This window comes from Cheilinus undulatus, linkage group 19 (assembly GCF_018320785.1).
Source record: "Cheilinus undulatus linkage group 19, ASM1832078v1, whole genome shotgun sequence".
Classification (NCBI taxonomy): domain Eukaryota; kingdom Metazoa; phylum Chordata; class Actinopteri; order Labriformes; family Labridae; genus Cheilinus; species Cheilinus undulatus.
In genome coordinates this window covers 33,821,558-33,839,626 of record NC_054883.1, presented here as the reverse complement: position 1 = coordinate 33,839,626, position 18,069 = coordinate 33,821,558, and the positions used below count along the sequence as shown (strand labels likewise).

General features: G+C 39.0%; 1 protein-coding gene across 1 annotated transcript; it reads right to left on the bottom strand.

The window, feature by feature from the left end:
- Nucleotides 1–679: 679 nt before the first annotated feature.
- msl2b (MSL complex subunit 2b) lies at nt 680–12,584 on the bottom strand. The gene is made up of 3 exons (XM_041814290.1): nt 11,476–12,584; nt 5,839–7,220; nt 680–4,585 (listed from the first exon to the last, which is right to left on the bottom strand). The coding sequence occupies exons 1-3, from the start codon at nt 11,615–11,617 to the stop codon at nt 4,286–4,288; spliced, it is 1,824 nt and encodes a 607-aa protein (XP_041670224.1). The 5' UTR covers nt 11,618–12,584; the 3' UTR covers nt 680–4,285.
- Nucleotides 12,585–18,069: the final 5,485 nt, after the last annotated feature.

The following is an 18,069-nucleotide window of genomic DNA, read 5'->3' as shown; positions in this document are numbered from 1 at the left end:
TGTAAATATTTGGCTGATTTTGGCATTATAAATGGAAATAAAGATGCTTAAAAAAATTACATTTTGATGAAATGAAACAGCAGATTTTTAAGCTTTGACACTTGCATTCATCTGAAAATTGGGCAGCTTTCCATAATAAGAGCACAAAAGGTTCCAGATAAACATACAGAACATCCAGAAAATATATGATTTTTTTGTGACAAGAGTATAAAAATGTATCCTGAAGAGAAGTGCACCCTTACTCACTGCAAGAAATCTCAGGAGTCATCATGGAAAAGGGCAGACAATTTCTTAAAATGAAGGTTTTCAAAATAAGATGGTTAAAATGATATAGGTAAGATTTTAAACCATTTAGATCATTACATTCTTGGCTTGTAGAACTCATAATATGGCTTCAATTTACTTTAGCTCTTAAAGATGTATTGTTACTTATTTTTTAATAACTTATTTGCTGCGTTAGTGAAACATTTGTAAATGTAAGACAATTTAGTTGATGTAGACCCAAGACTCTGTACCATTAAGAATATTCTGCCCCCTGCTGGTGCACATTATAAAATTGCAAAAAAGCCCCATGCTGCCCTCTAGTGTGTATTTCTTTGCAGTGCATGTCCAAAGGGCAAGAGGAAGACATACAGTATGATCAAGATTGCAGAGAGACAAATAACCACACAACACTTAGTAAGATTTGGATTTTCTTTCTTTTTTGTGGAAATATGTTACAGTTATATTACAGGTATTTAAATGCCCCGAGGGAGAACAAAAACTGTTTGGAGACACCAGAAACTAACACTAAGAAGGAGACAGCAACCGGACTGAGACAGAAGTCCAGATGGACTCAAGAGACAGAGAGAGGGGGCTGAACTGACGCCCAACATGTAGCCTATGTTAGGAGACGTCCAATAAATACTGCAAATGTTGTTAACATGGATCTTCAAAAACAAAAACGAGCAGAACAGAAAGACGGAGGGGAAACGGGTGTGCTCTCCTTCTTTAGTCCATTATGGTGTTTAGCAGCATGTGTGTAGCTTCCAGAAACCAAAAACACTTGTGATGAACGTGCCTGCAGTCAACCAGAGCTTTTAACACAAGCAGGATGATGCCAGAGGTGGTGAGTTTACGCCGTGAAAAAGTGAGAGAAGTGCTTAATACAAGAACACACAAATGATTCAACAGCAAACCAGGGAGGAGGTTCATCTTCTACCAGCCACGTTGGTTGACTGCCTATAAAGATTTCATCTGTTTGATATATATAATCAGTTCACAATAACATTGAGAGTAATGTTTGGGTGTATAAACATTCAACAGACAACATACATTTGGCTGGTGGTGTTAGGACGGAGATGTACCTGCTGATAACTACGCTTCCACGTTCAAATCATGGTTGCCAAGCATCCCTGCGTCTGTTTGGTGCATCATCCTCGGAAAAGTCTGTCAAACTAACTGATAACAGATAAAGTTTAAGTGGATGTTTAAACCTGTAAAAGTAAAGAAACAAGATTGGTGTATTGGTTCAAGTGGTGGCCCCGCAAACTGGTACCTTTTAGTCAAATGTAACCATAGCTGCATCCGTAAGTTAATTTTTTTGTACAGTGTTTCCCACAGATTTACACTGTATCTGGGCAGTAAAGATGGCGATTTTACCCTGCCTCAATCCTCAAAGTTTAATTTGAGTGTTCCTGCTGTTTAAGAGGTATTCATCAGCAGTGCACTGTATAAAGACACTCAAGTAACGTCACTTGCTTTTTGACATGTTTCACTTCACTTTATTCTGTAATTATAATTCATAGAACAGATAACTGCTGAAACAGTGGCTCCATTTTTAACTTTGTGGAGTTCATTTTGACAGATATTCTAAAGTTAGCCTGAGCTGTTGTCTTTTAGTCTTGATGTCACAATGTTTATGCTCTTTGAACTGATTTAATCAGCCAGACAGTAAAATTAACTAAAAAGCAAAATACCTGTATTAACATTGTAGTCATGTTTCAGTCTCCTTGAGGAAAATGAAACTTGCGTTTTGTCAGTTTTATCAACCAAGATGTATTTTTAGCTAGTTTGAGCTTCATCTTTCTCATGGAAAAATGTGGATGACTTTCGTAGTTTCGTCGTAGTTTTAGTCAACAAAATGAACACTAAATTCACCAGAATGTTGTCACTTCATTTGGTGCATTTACAGGAGGGATCTACTAGTAGATACCTCTCTCATGCACACAGATCAGGATTATAAGGGACATTTTAAAAGAAAAAGGTAGGCAAATATACTTAGGTGGCTGTTAATACACCCAGGTGGTCGAACCAAGTTAGTTTATTAGTAAGAAATGCTGATACGTGTCTAATGAGGATGTCAGGACATACTGAAAAACTACATAAAGAGGCTTTCACAAGGAATTTCCTTGTTAACATCTGCTGTGACATCTATTAAAGGTCAGATCAAATAGTAGTTTTCCACCAAGTAGTCCTGCTTGGATCAGCAAAGTTTGGTGCAGTTTTTTTTCACATTTCTGCAGCCAATGTAATGGGAATAATGGCTTTTTTAGAGATCCAGATAATTGTCTGAGCTCAGTTAAACCAGCATCTCTTCAGCTTCTAGGAAACCCTTCATTTGATACCATTTCTGCTTTTCTATTTCTATGAATAATAAACAAAAAGGGAAGAAAAAAAGGAAACTTGCTCCTGATGTTCACATAGAAGACCGGACTCTTGGAACCAGTTCATTCATGAACTACACATCACTACAGCTGGTAACTTATCTTGAATTGAGCTTTCAATTCAATGTAAAAATACCAGACAAGGTTTATTTGGCAAAAAGTGTCTCCCTGTCTTTTAAAATCGTGTTTAAGACAAAATGAGGGAGAAAAGCTGTTCAGCAGAGTAGATAGGAATGCTTGGTACCCCAACAGAAGGGGTATGATGGTACAGATTGGTTATTTTCATAACTTTTGACTGCACAAACACTAATAATTGCATACAGTACCAAACTGAACTGAGCCAGACTACTTGGTGGAAACTAGGAATGCACACCAGTATAAGGTATCTGTGCTGATATAAAGCAGAGTACTGCAGAACATCTGATGACAATTAAACCAACTAATAGTAATGGTATTATTAAGTCCTCATATCTGTACTCACCACTGGTAAGTATACAAACATGAGTACTTGGTCTAGAAAAATGTGTCATCTACATCCCTCGTGGCAGTACCGCTTAAGTCACCTGTTAACTTTTTGTGCAGGGACCATTAAGCCCGTAAATTAGAGGAAAATGATGGAAAATCATTGTACAGATTGTCTGCTCTAACCCCCCGTCTAAAGTTGCCTTCACTGATCTGATTTTATAATTTAATAATGTTTCTTATGTTAGCTTTGATCCCAGAATAATGTTCTAAATGTTACCATGTTTGTAGTTTACATCCCACACACAAGGCTTAAGAGCTCTTGTGTGCCCTCTAGAGGTTTCTTCCGGTGACATGTCACATTTAGAGGAGTTTATTTACAAGAACATTCATGATGCACCCAGACATGTTCGTGAAAGCAGAGTTAATCAGTAAGTATATCGCTGACCTTAGAGTCACATCCCTGTTCTTGCAGCGACAGTTATAAAAAATTGTGTTATTGTAAATGTTAATAACCTATAGAAGTTACTCTGCAGGCTGTGTTAATTTCGATAGTCTTCTACTTGATTTTCATTCTAGTATTCAAAATACAATCTACCGTTTTACCTGTGTGAAAATATTCTGGTTGAATGCAGGTGTGCCCCTGCGCCGGCTTCTGTTGGTTTTTAATGTAACTTATAAAATATATCATAAAACGTCTTCTTTTATGGAAACTGACAAGTCCATGTACAAAAAGTTCTTTCTTTATATAAATTACACCAGTCTCTGTTGAAGATGTCTCCGCTCCAAAGCAAGCTCTTCCCTTCGCTCATACACACTCACATGCACGCACACATACACACGGCGAGGCTACACGACATGCTCTACACGTTACCCATAGTAGAGAAGAAAACAAAAACATGAAACTCTATCTGCGCTGAAATGAAATCTCTGCACATACAGTAACGCTACATCTCCTCCTTCTTCGTCTTCTTCTTCTCTTCCACGCTGCAAGACCACAAGCATGGTGCAGTTTTGGGCGATGAACGGAGGGCGAATTCTCAGCTTCCGCCGGTGACCCTCGCTATCGCCTGTCACTGTAGCTGCCTTTGTTCTGGCTCCGCCCCCACAGGTCCCTGGCACACCCTGATGGATAACGCCCAGCCGGCGGGGCAGGGGAATGTGCGTAACGACTGACCTCAGCAGTCAAACCGCATCTCCAGTGAATCGTCATAGCCGTGGTTGTCACGCCCTGTCCCCGACAGGAACGCGGCTGTGACGGGGGCTCCTGTTGCTGTGGTGACGTTGAGAAGGGTGTTGCCAGGGGAGCTGGTGGCTGGGCTCCGCAGGGCTGCTGCCGTGATACTGGTGAGGTTGATGCCCAGTGTGAGGCGAGTCTGTTCCAGAGCTTTCTCTGGCACGGCGAAGGCTTCCAGCTTCTTCTCTCCGTTGGCCATGTAAGAGTTCTGACAGCCGCGGCAGATACAGTCCAGACAAGCCTGAGAAAAACAAAAGTAATCAATAACAGAGCGATCGAACAACCCGAGAATGTTCTCACCACAGAAACATTCAACATAACTGAAACCTGGAATTAAATGACAACTTTAATTTTACTGAAATAGGGCAGAAGTTTTTAAGTCCCATGACTGTTTAATTAAATCGTGTCATCCTAATGAGCAGATGTACTTTGTTTAAGGCAAAAAATCTGTTTGGGAAAGGCTAAAAGTTTAAATCCCACAACCTCGAAGACACAAATTTTCTAACAACATAACTAACACAACAGACACAAATAGTTCATTCACCGTGCTGTTTTAAACCGTGATATAAACGCCACCTGTGACATTTTGCTTCGCTATCAAGTCAAAGAGGTATAATAGGAGGGCAAAGTGAGTCACCCTTTGTGCCGGCTTCAGAAGTAGTAACGGAGACGAAATACGATCAGCAAAGCCAACGGGGGCAGTACACAGCAAATTTAGAGGACTTCCAGGTAAATGTAGGGCTAACAATAAATCTACACCAGATGTAACAACCACCTAAACAAAAACGGGAAAATGTGAGATGTCATGTCTCATCCTGAGCTTCTTTTGTCCAACAGCTGAGTCCTAAAGAGAAAGCTTAACTTCTGTTTACCACACCGTACCTGTGTGAGTTTTCTCTTTGCTTATCAATAAATGTCTTTCTGTTAAGGTGTATGATGCAGATTGAAAATATTTTCTTCTGCCAAAGGGAGGCCTAGCAGAAAAAGTTTTGGAAACATTGGTCTGGGTACAGCAGTTTGGTTGAAACCAGGGTTTGACTGACAGAATTAATACTAGTGCAAATAAAAAGCACTAACTTGGCAGACTCTAGTTCATTTTAACTGAACCTAACAGACTGGGGGTGAAAAACACCCTAAAACTGCAAGGCAATGTAGTCACGTGAACTCAAGTCATTTGGACGGTTGCCAAATATTTACACTTTGAAATGGTGTTGGGGTTAAAACATTGGGAAACACTTCTGTAGAAGACAAACTTCCCCAAAACCAAGAGCTCTTCATGACAATGTCAACAACATTTCAGCATCATGCTTGACTCCTAAATGCACAATAAGCTCCTAAAACCACAGTGCAACGTAAACAAAGACATCAAAGAAGTGCCATTATACCCTAAGGAAAATATATACAGCCATTCTGATTCATGATTGATAATGACTTAATGACTTCATAACTAAGTAATTTTTACATTGGCACCTTTATTAACTCTGTTGTTCTCACCTTGCGGTTGGAGTAGCAAGGGCAGCGCTGCCCCCTGCAGGTCAACACTGAAGGGTTTTGTGTGGCTCTGCCACACTTGCAGCCCTTCTTCTCCACAGGCTTCTTGTACAGTGGCTTGGAGGGGCTGGGTGGGTGGGTAAGTGGATGAGCATGGGGGTGAGGAGGGACTCTGTCACGTGGTTGTGCTCGGGGCTTGGGGGCCCCTTGCCTTGCCTTGGTGTAGGCCTTCTTAGGACCTCCATGGTGCTCTACAGTCTTTTTCAGCGCCTTGTTGGGGATGAGGACAGTTTTACCCACCTTTGGGGGCCCACCGTTAGGAACCGGGGCTAGGTGTGGGTGGGGAACAGCTGCAGGGAACTTGAGCTCCTGTTTGGTGGTGGCCCCAAGGTTGGGGTGGTGGGGGGAGCCGTTGGCACCGAGGGGAGGCCCCCGTAGGAGCGTGGAGATGGGGAGGGGCTGCACCTTCTCGCTGTCGCTCTCTGAGCGGGAGCGTTTACGGTGATAGCGTGGGGGGACATGGGGGACGACAGTGGAGGGCTGAGGAGGGGGCTGCATAGAGGGCTGTGGGTGAGGGTGTAGGGGCCGGGGGCTGTTCTCTGGGGGGAGGGAGGGGATGAGCCGGGATGAGTCAGGCCCTGATGGGCAGTGGGGCCCGTTGAGGCTGGACTGGAGGACAGAGGGGGGGCAGTCTGGAGGGGGATTGGGCTCAGGGGCAGGGTCTGTGTCTGTCTCCAGAGTCCTAAGCACCTCCTCAACGCTCAACAACAATGGACCTCCGCCATGTTTCAGGTCATCCCCGAAAGAACTGATGTCACAGAGTCCTGCCTCCCCACTGCCAGTAACGCTCACACACACCGGGATCTCCTCTGAAAAACTCTCCTGCTTAGCAACACCTCCACCTGTTTCTATGGTGATGGGCTGCAGAGAGTCTGAACTGATGAGGCCGTTACAGTCATGAAGCCCATTCACGCTGATGCCGCTCAGCTCCTCCACCTTGATCTCCTTAGAGGACGGGGCTTCATCAGGCTGCACTAACTCAGAGGTGGAGGCCGTTTGTGATAGGCTGACTGAGTCTAAAATGTCCTCCACCTCTGGCTCATTCTCAGCCAACGTCAGGCCCTCGTTGAGGATGGCCTGGAGGTCTGGCGAGTCGCTGGCAGCGCTGGCTATGTGCGGGGCGAGCGGAGACTGGGTGATGTAGAGGCAGAGCTTCCTGTAACAGTGAACAAGCAAGGAGAGCTGCCGGTTCTCCTCAAAGCGTGAGTAGTCCTTACACCAACTACAGGACGGCTTCAGCTGCATCCTCTGACCCTTACAGCCTCGACAGACATAGTGCTGACATGACGAGTCTGTGGGAGCGATGGGGTCCTGCAGTAGGTTACCTACAGACAAAAGAGGGAAAAGCAGGAAACAAACATGTCAGATGAGATTTAAGGCAGAGCAATTAATCAAGATTAAATCACAATACGTCCTACTGAAATTTTTATTACCCCGTAGGTGCAATATTTATTTATTCTAAAATGTGTCAAAATAAGAGTTTAAAACAAATTTCACCACACAGATATTCCACTCTGGGCTGCACGGGCGCACCAGGGTAGGCAAGTATCGGCCCCAGCTTAACCTCCAACATACTGAACATGTCTCAGAAAACATCAATTTACAGAGCTGTAAAATAGTATTTTCCACATTCCTGATTTCCTTTTTCATATTAGTATCATTTTATTGCACATTTTCTAGAAATCACTTGAATAGAACCTCTCTGACAAAGTGAAGTAGGCTGAAATCTTGAAAAGCATCACATCATGCTGCTATCTAAAGAAATTCTTGAACAGACAGATGAGAGAGAAAGTCATTAACATCTGTCAGTGCGAAAAGGATTAGAAAGCCACTTCAAAGGCTTTAGGACTCCATGGAACCACAGTGAGAGCCATTATCCACAAATGGAAAAAATATGGAAAAGTGGTTCTCAGAAGTAACCAACTCATCCAGGAGGTCACAAAAGAACCCAGACTTCATTTTGTATTTACTTAGGTTATCTGTGTCTAACATTAACATTTGTTTGATGAGCTGAAACAGTGGGTGTAAAAAATACACAAAAAATAAGAAATTCAGAGGGCAAATACCTTTTTCAGTACTATACCTATGATACAAGCTCCCATTCCTCAAACAAACAGTTAACTTGCAAGCTAGGGACATGGCAGAGCATTAAGGATGCATTGATGGTTCCAAAACATACACAAGCGTGCAGACTGTTATGTTCAATCAGATTCTGAAGACATAAAACTAGATGTAAAAGCAAAAGCAGAAAAACTAGCTCACAACCTCTTTTGACAAAATAAAAAGACCGTATGGTCTTGCATCTAAGACTTTTAATAGCTTTATTTTTGTTAAAATTGTTTATTAACTCTTTACTTTATAAGACTGTGCAGACATCGAGACAGATAATCATACATGGTTGACCTGGTTTTTACAGCTGACAGTATAAGTATGATATATAAATCATAGCTTCCTATTTTGCCATGTTTCAACAGCTTCCCACTCCCATATTTGTAAAGCTGAGTGGTGTGTGGCGACGTGCCAGACTGGATGACAACCGCTCTTTGAGAGGGGCTTCCTTAGCAACACCGGTCTCTAGGCAGTGCAGCTGCAGATAGCGAAAGGGATGAAGGTGCATTCATGAGAAACAACCAACCTTATACACTTTGCACCGCCTGTGTGATAAATCCCACGTAACTGCAGGAAGTCTATATTTAACCCGATGTATGCACGGCTTGCATATTGAGCTATTATTTATGCAGCGGAGGTGGAGGAACAATCAATATCCTTGAGTTTAATGAAGCTGCTCTTCTTTTCAATATTTTTGCATTCACAGCAAAACAAAGCATCTCCTTTAGCTCAGGAGAAAACTCATTTTAGGGGAACATATCCACTCTCTCTGGCTAACCGAAAGACACTGCATTGTGCATGGGAAGTGAAAACTGTGCATTAAAAATGCACCAAAATAAATCAAAGATGAGGTTTATACACCACCACAAGTAGCCTGACCACAGAAGTGCCCTCTTGATATAAACACTTCCTATTTTACCTATCCCAGTAACAGCAAATGATACACAAGCTGCATCTTATAAAGACTCCCTTCCTTTACCCACTTGTTTTAATTTCATTCATATATATCAATGTGTGTTTGGCATTTGCAGATGAGCAGAAGGAGGCAGAGATTAAATGCATCCCATCCTGTATACGGAGGAGTTGTTATTCAACACGATGACAGAGAAACGCCCCAGTGCTGCCAAAAAGCACACAGAGGGGGGTGTGTCATGATGGGTGTCGCTGTGAATTATGATACGTTCACTGCTCTTTGGAAACCTTGCTTTCAGATTCTATAAACAAGGCAGCAGACATAGGCTTTTCTTGATTTTGATCAATATATGACTATCAATCCAGAGAAATTTACAGAAGGCTCACAATATCATATAAATATCATGCAGACAGGGTCAATTCAAGATGCATTTATATGTAAGCCATCAAATTCTGACCACTGATAACCAGTAAAAATGTTAAGTTTTGCAGATGTTATTTCAAAGGGTTGCAAATATTAAAGATATTCATCATAACCATTTTTTAAAAAGCTTTTTATTAAATATTTTTTTATATTTACTTTTGCATGCTGTGTAACATTTTCACTGGGTACATTTTAAATCAATTTGATAATTGATAGATAGCTCGTTAAAAAATACAAGTTACCTTGTTTTTTAATTTTTCCTGTTCTGTCTTGCCTCTTTTATCTTCATGATATACTGCAATGCATTTTTAATTTCTATCTGTAACCTCTGCTTTTGGCTTCTTTGCCAAAATGGGGGCGGACACCCAATGATTTGAGTCAAATAAAGCCATAATAATAATACATTTGTGATGATAAGTTTTAGTTTTTCATAGATAACCTCTGTTGATCCATCACTCTAGCAGTTCACTTATTAGCAAAACTTGCAAGGGTTTGCAAAAAGGAAAAATAAGTTGTAAAGATAGAATAATAACGGGGTAAAAGAAGAATAAAAGGGTAGAGTTTCTGAAGTCACGTGCAATGTTGAATATTACAACTCCTTAAGCTTTACAAGAAGAGGGGCAGTTCGTACAAGTGGTGTTTTGGAAAACATGTTTCATTATGTATCAATATTAAAGACTGCATCAAATACAGCAGAAATATACACTAGTTTAGAAATATTAGCATGGTTGTTTATGCTCTCAGGATGAGCGATATGGACCAAAAATCATATCATATCTTAATATTTTTAAGCTGAATGGAAGAAAATGGCATACATCTTGACATTTCTTTCTGTCAGAGTCAGATCATGTGGACCAAATGTCACTTAGACACTTTTAATTATCTGCCAGCTGCACACTGTCAACATGTACACTACAACTGCATAAAAACAGGGATGCATGATATTGAATTTTTGCCATTATCATATATGCTGATAGTTCTGTATTAGCATTTGCAAAACAGATAGTCATGGCTCTGCTTTTCTGTCCACAAATATAATGTTTCATCTAATTATGATGGTACATTCTGCTCAAAAAAAAAAAAAAAAAAAGGATATTTTAGCTGCAGATATACATGTAACATTTAAGCAATTATCTGGATAGATTTTGAAAATATAGGCTATGCATTTGCAATCATTTTGACTAATAATGCAAATGTGATATGAGCTGTTGTATTGACTGGAATGATACGTTTGTAAGTTCTCACTTTTAACAATACCATTACAAACACAGGTAAGGAATGAAGAATATTTTGCAAACTACACAAAAAATCACACATGATTGTTTGCATAATGTGTGGAGCATAACATGTCTGACACAAAAAAATGGTATTAAACTAGTATTTTGAAGCATTTTAGATTTAAGAAGTATAGTATCTTATGTCATTTAAATCGCAGCAGGACATATTGCAATTTAATCAAATTATTGATTAATATAACTGCACACTGTATCAAGCCTATTCTCTTAATATTGTAATTTTATGTCCATTAGCATCTTAATATTTTCATGTTTCCTCTCTAACTGTCTTGCACCAAACACCCAGTCAAATTCTATGTGCATGAAACTTGAAAATAAAACCTGATTTTGATAAAGATTAACCACCCTTAAAACTAATTTAATGCCAATAATATTGTGCATCCCTGCATACAAATTTTCGACGAATTTGTGGAAAAATAATAACAATCCTTTTTGAATAAATTAAGATAAATAACAAAATTAAACATAACTATTAGGTTATATTATCACCAATAAGCATATCACTGTTTGAGGTTCTTATTATAAACCATCTTTATTTTACAGATTATTAGGTACATATCTTTGTTTCGCCAAATAAACACCAACATATCAATAAAAACATATCATCAGACCCTTTGAAAATCCGTTGATTTATGTCAAAGACTCGATATATTGCACAGTCCCATTACTTTGCACCAAGGTAGATTACTCCTATAGTCGATTATCGTATTTCCTACTGTGCTTGAATGCAGCATTGTTTAAAGAGAGCACAGCTGACAACAACGCACGTTACCGAACACCTGTCTTAAATTTTCCCGTACAAACATATATTATCACGTCAAATAAACAAAAACAACTCACCACAGACCAAACAGGACAGGGACTGGCGGAAAAACGGCAGCAGTTTGCAGAGTTCAGCCAAAGCCCGGGGGTCTCGGGGGTCGCACTGCAGCACCGATCGGCTTGCGGACACGTAAAGAGAAGTCGCATTCACTGGGTTCATCTCAGCTGCCTGTCCCGGGGCTCCAGTCCGATGTAGTAATGTGTTAAAAGAGCAAAATCACACCAACAAACTTAGGGATGGAGGCAGCGGTAGAGCGGCTACTCCAGGGGTAAAATGAGCATTGATGAGAGCATAGATGGATAAAAACGGTAAATCCCACATATAGAGCAGTCTGCGAAGGGAGCAATCGAGGTTACTCATCCCAAGTCACATCCAATCCATCCTCAATGTGATGTCAAAGATGTAAAACTAATGCTGATTTCAGTCTAAATGCATTCACAAGGAGATCGAGCGTGCATGTAAACGTCGTCTGTTTCCATACAGTCCGTGAGTTATAATCAAAAAAAGCATTCCAATAAAGCGTGATCCAGTTTGCAGTGATTTCCCTCTGATAAATCCATACTCCACATGCATGCTTGTCCCGGGTTTTCACGTCGGTCCATGCATGTATTTTTCACAGTGCAGTGCAGCCCCAGTAGGCTCGTTATGGTTGTGTTATTGTTCAAGGCGGCTCGAAAACAAAACAGGCCTCCCCAGCCTCGAAAGCTCCTATTTGGAGGGAAACGTTCACAGCTCCACGTCTAGAGGATGGGGGATAAATTGTAGAGAAGCAGCTGTTATTAAAATAAAAATAATCTCGAAGCTACGACGCCTCCTTTGGTGTAAATAAAAACCAGCCAGTAGAAGCACCGAGCTCTGGTGATAGGGCTAGCCGCCTGGGCTGCACCGGGAAGCCGGCTAGAAAAGCAGGCCGCGTCCCTCTCTTCGGGATTAGCGGGGCACTCTCGTTCTCGCTACTCGCCTCGGTGGGAGTGATGAAGGAAAACCGAGGGATTTCACGAAATTATGTCCCTCTGCAGCTTTTAGTAGACATAAAGGGTGTCAGAAAATATCGAAAGTGAATTAAATCCCGGTTTGTGTATCTTGCTATCGTTAGCCACGGAGTATTCCTCATACCTCCCGTCGTTTTACCACACACAAACAAGGGGGCGCTGTGGGCCAAATCTCGCGAGAACACGAGCTAGGCGGATAATTTAAAAGACAATGGCGTATTCTTCTTCCTTCCTTCTTTGACAAGGGTTGCCGGCGGTAAGACAACAATGAAAATGTGCACTTACACTAATTAAGTTTTAATAATGGTCTCAAATTCAGTTCTTTTGGTATTTAAACTTAATTTGGAAGAATCTGAAAAAATATGAACACATTAATATGGAAGCCCATTTTCATCACTTTAAAAATATGAACAAGTCATCAAATCAAATAGTTAAGAGAAAAATTAAAATCTTTCGTCAAAATTATGCGACAATTACAGGAAATTGTGAGAAAGTAAGCCTACCATGAAACAAAAAGTCAAAGTTTGGGATAAAAAGTCAAAACTATGGGAATAAAGTAAATTTTATGAGTAATAAAGACCATAGAACAGGGGTGTCAAACTGAAGGACCAGGAGCCAAATCCATCCCATAGCACAGTTAAACAAATCCTGCAAAATAATATCATATTAATAATAATTGGCAAACCAGTATGAGGTCTACAGAAGTCCTCTGGTATAAAGATGTAAACGTAACCTTGATGATTTAAAATTTAAAATACCCTTGTTAGGTCATAAAAATTGAAAAAATGTATTTGTGTTTTTATCTAATTTTTCCAATTTTGCATCTCACAATTTCAACTTTAACTTATGATTTTCACTTTTTAAATTCACAATTCTAAATTTAAAGATTCACAATACAAAATCTTAATTCATATTTTGACCTTTGAAACCCATGATTTATATTTTGTTATATATTTTGACCTTAAAAACTTATCATTTCAACTTTTATCTCATAATTTACCTTTAAAATTCATGATTTTGGATTTTATCTCATATTTTGACCTTTCATACTCATTATTTTAAAATTTATTTTGTATTCCAATTCCTCAATTTTAACATTCATGATTAAGAGTTATTAAAAATTGTAATGATGGGGTAAAAAGTCAATATTTTAAGGTCAAAATTTCAATATCAAAAGTCTCAAGATAAAAAGTCTCCTTTTGGGTTTAAAGTCAAAATTGTGTGAAAGTAAGTCATAATTATTTCAGAAAAATTGAAATTCTGAGTTTAAAGTTGAATTTTTTGAGTTAAAGAGTCAGAATTATGAGATAATAAGTAAGAAATATGAGCTAAATTATGGGATAAAAGTAATACATCCTCATTATTTTGAGTTATAAATTTCTAATTTAAACTTTTTTCCTCATAATTCTGACATTATCCCATAATTTTGACTTTCTATCTCAAAATTATAACCTACTATCTCATAATTGCACATTTTTGTTTCATATTTAAGACTTACTGTCTCATAATTTCAACTTATGCTTTTTTAAGTGGCAGATTGAGTTTCCATAGATCAAGGTTTCCAATGTAATGTAATATTTCTTTTAAATGCCAAAGTATAAAATCTAACTTCTCATTATTGTTGGAAATGTTCTCATCATCCACATATCAAAATGGACCACCCCAAAACCCTGCTTTATTGTTTCACTTCACCCACATTGGATATAAGAGCAACAAAAATGGTTCAACTCATATATACTTGTACAGTTTGTTTTGGCATAAATGAAATGTTGGGAAAAATTCAAACAACTAGCTCCTTTGGCTTAAATTTATTCTTCATAACATTTAAAAAAAATTTATGTCAAAGTAAGATTTAAAAATATCTGATCTTTGGTTAGTAGATTTTCAAATCCATTTAAAAACTTTGTAAAATCCCACCCTCACCAGGAGTTGACCCCTTCACAAGCCTTGGTTTCTGCCACTCAGATGTTCTTGATGGCGGGCTCCTTCCCAGTTAAAACAATGATTTTATTGATTTGATTTTTTTTTTATAAACCTGGCCTCGACTAAAGGAAAAGTTCATACTTTATTTTAAATCAGATCTGAAAAGTCCCCCTGAAAAATTTGCACAGGTGTTATCTAGTTAAATTATTTTTGTGGGAAAATACAGGCTTGTCATCGTCCTTCTAAGCTCATTTAGTCCCAGCACAAAGGAAATATAACCTTGCTTTATTTTAGACAGACTATTTGGAATGATCTAAATATCTTTTAAATGTAAGTCAGATAAAGTACCACAAAAGTTATAATTAGATTTTTACTGTTTGGGTTTTTCATGGTCAGTGCCCGAAAATTTTTAAAACAAAAGCCCAACCTCAACCTCTTCATGTCTTGTGTGGATTACTGAGCAAAAAAACTCAAATATTGCTCTTATACCAAAGCCCTTAATACTACAGCTTTTGCAGAAACTAGATTTATGATTTTAGTTAAAGCTGTTTTACTTTTTCACTTGTTTTCCATTTTGTATCACATCAAGCTTAAAGCCTTGTTCTTTATGCTGTTGTATTTGCTTATAAATGATAAACTTGCAAAGCAGATGAACTTGCCTGTTTCCTTGTTTGTCATCTTGCAAAGCTCCCATCTGAACAGTTTGGGCCCGGTTAGAAAGTGAATCACTGCCCCTCGACCAATCAGCATTGAGGGGCAGTACTTTCAAGTGTGGCAGAGTCGTGATATAAGCAAGCAGCGACAAGAGGCCGGTGCAATTATGGCGGAAGAGATTAGCGGGGATGCTGCTAAAGTGCCAGTTCTATCAGAACTTGGCGGCATTTCTTTGTTAAAAGAAGAACAAAGAACAGCATTGAGTTGTTTTCTTTTCAAAGACAACAAAAGTCATGTACTGACATGTCTACAGTTGCCATGGTTCGCGTTATGCAGTTCTCTATGGAGTTTAATTCTCAGTAGCGGCTACGTCACATGTTTTGTTGCTTTGATTGGCCCGTAAAGATGTGACAGCCAGAACGTTCAATCACCAATCACCCTCCAAGTTTTTGTCAATGGCTCTGCCCTTTCCCAAACACAGTCCATAGGAGGTTTTCCAGATGGATGTGTGAAACAAATCTATCGTTATGTAAATGATGTTGATGGAGGAAAAACATCAACACTTCTGTACCAGCACTATTAGCTGGGTTTGGGAACTCATGTCTTTTTGAAAACTGGCTCTTTCAGATCACAAACAGATCCACATTAAGCATAAATTCCCCATATCAGCATGTTTTATAGCTATGAACATGCAGTAAAAAAGCTATAAAACATTTTTAAACTGAGCCTAAAGTTGACCAGAATCCCTAAATCTTAAGTAGCACATGAGAGGCGTAATGGGGATGGGGTGGGGGCAAACTAAAGCTAAAGGCATAACAATTTGGGATTTTAAAGAAAATCTATAAACATTTTCTACTGCACCATTTTTTAACCGGCATACCCAGGAAGTCTTCTGAGAGGTATCAAGGATAACTGGAGCAACGGTGTGGCATGCAAATCAAGACAGACACACAGACACGTTGCCAAATATAGAAGTATGATCAGCTTACTACAAAGATAAAGTATGTGCGTTCAATCCAGGGAAGACTGGACTTGTGGAAAGAAATTCAAGTTCTGACAGAATTGTGTACCATGAGTTTATCTCTGTAAGTGCAAATGTAAATGCACAAATCTGATTATTAGCATTACCTCAAAGTTCTCGGTAATTGTATTATTAGATCATTAAGGTATATTCATTATTAGACATAACTGAGTCAGAGTTGAAAATTCATTAATGCACTATTACATCTACTGTATAAAAAAGCAGATGTCTATTTATGATATGTGACAAATTCCTCTGGCAGTGCTTCCCTCACTGATGAGTGTAGTAGTCATGTCAACAATGATGTCTGTTAATGAGTCATGAGAACAAGTTTGAATATTTTTAATGTTGAAATAAAAACTGAAAACTATTTCATAATATTCAGTTTCGCAAGCATAATGGTCAGTGAGTAGTTTCAGTGAAAACACTTCCACATCTCTGACAAAGCAGACCAAGTTCAAACGCCTACAATCTAGCATTGTCATGAAACCTCAGACATGGTAATGAGTACGGCTGATGGCTGCTTTGATACCACAACAACTAAAATAGGAATCCAAGGCAAACAATATCAGCATCAGCTCTTACTTTCATTATTAGAAGTTACGGGTAAACTTCTGCACACTATCTAAACGCCACAAAAACATTGGCAATGTTTGGGTAGTAGGAAGTTGCACAATGTATTTATGCAATAAAGAATGTATTGATGCAATTTAGACAGTGTGTCTACTGTAGCTGTTTTTTAGAGTTGTGGTTCTGTGTGGGTAGTAGTTCAATCTGTGAGAAACTGGGTTAGAAACTGGAGGGTTGCTAGTTCAAGTTAGTTTAGTTGCTCCAAGAAACAAGGGTCATGTCTTTTTACAACAAGAGTGTGTTATTACACAGAAAAAATTATAACATCTATATCTAGACTAGTGTTTCTCAAATGGTATGCTTTGAGTCAATTCAAAGTGTGCGATGGGAATATGTACAAGTATGTGTGATTACTACAACTATACCACAACATCATAAAGTATGAAAGTGTCAAAAATTGGATAACCTCTGTTAAAACATTTGTTTTTTTTGTTTTGTTTTTGAAGCATGGTATTTTCTAACAGGGCCTTCATTTCATATGTAATTTTGTGTGAAAGGACTAATAACAGGTACCAAAAGTTTTGGATTAGCTCCAGCAGATTGCTTTAATCAGCAGCTGTGAATAAGGCTGATATGGTTGAAATGTGCGCTTCAAAAATTCACAATTTATTGTGTATTTGTCAAATGGTGTAGCGAGGCATGCCTATATCATGCCTTTATCACTGAAGTGGTCAAACAATTAAAATTATTAATTGTGAATAATCTCAGAATTTCTGTTGTTAATCCTGATTAATCGTATCCTTTTTTATTGGGTTTTAAAATTCCACTATTTTGCATTCAAAACTGTTTCTGTGTCATTCTGGATTACTCCCTTTTCTATCCCCTTCCTAACCTGGAAAACCACTCATACACAGCGTTTGGGAAACTCAGAGAGTGATGAACGTTCTGTTAGATCTTTACGGGCCAATCAGAGCAACAAAACACGTGACCTGCATAACGCGAACCATGGAGACTGTAGACACATCAGTACACAACTTTTGTCATTTTTTAAAAGAAAACAACTCACTGCTGTTCTTTGTTCTTCTTTTAACGAAGAATGATCAAATTTACACTTTAGCAGCATCCACACTAATGTCTTCCACCACTCTTGATGCTGCTTACGTCATGACTCTGCTGTGCCTGAAAGTACTGCCCCTCATCGCTGATTGGTCCTGTTACTTTCTAACCGGGCCCAGACGGTTTAGATGGGAGCTTTGCAAGATGGATTCGCCAGTGAGAAACACGGAAACGGGCGTATCCATCTGCTTTGCAAGGTTACCCCCCTCCAACCCCAGTGCAGATTTAGCAGATGGCTGTTTTTATAGGTAGAACAAAGAATATGACATGAACTCAACCACAGAAAAAGGAACTTGTTATGGATATTAAAGGAAATAAGGGAACATCCTAAAGTT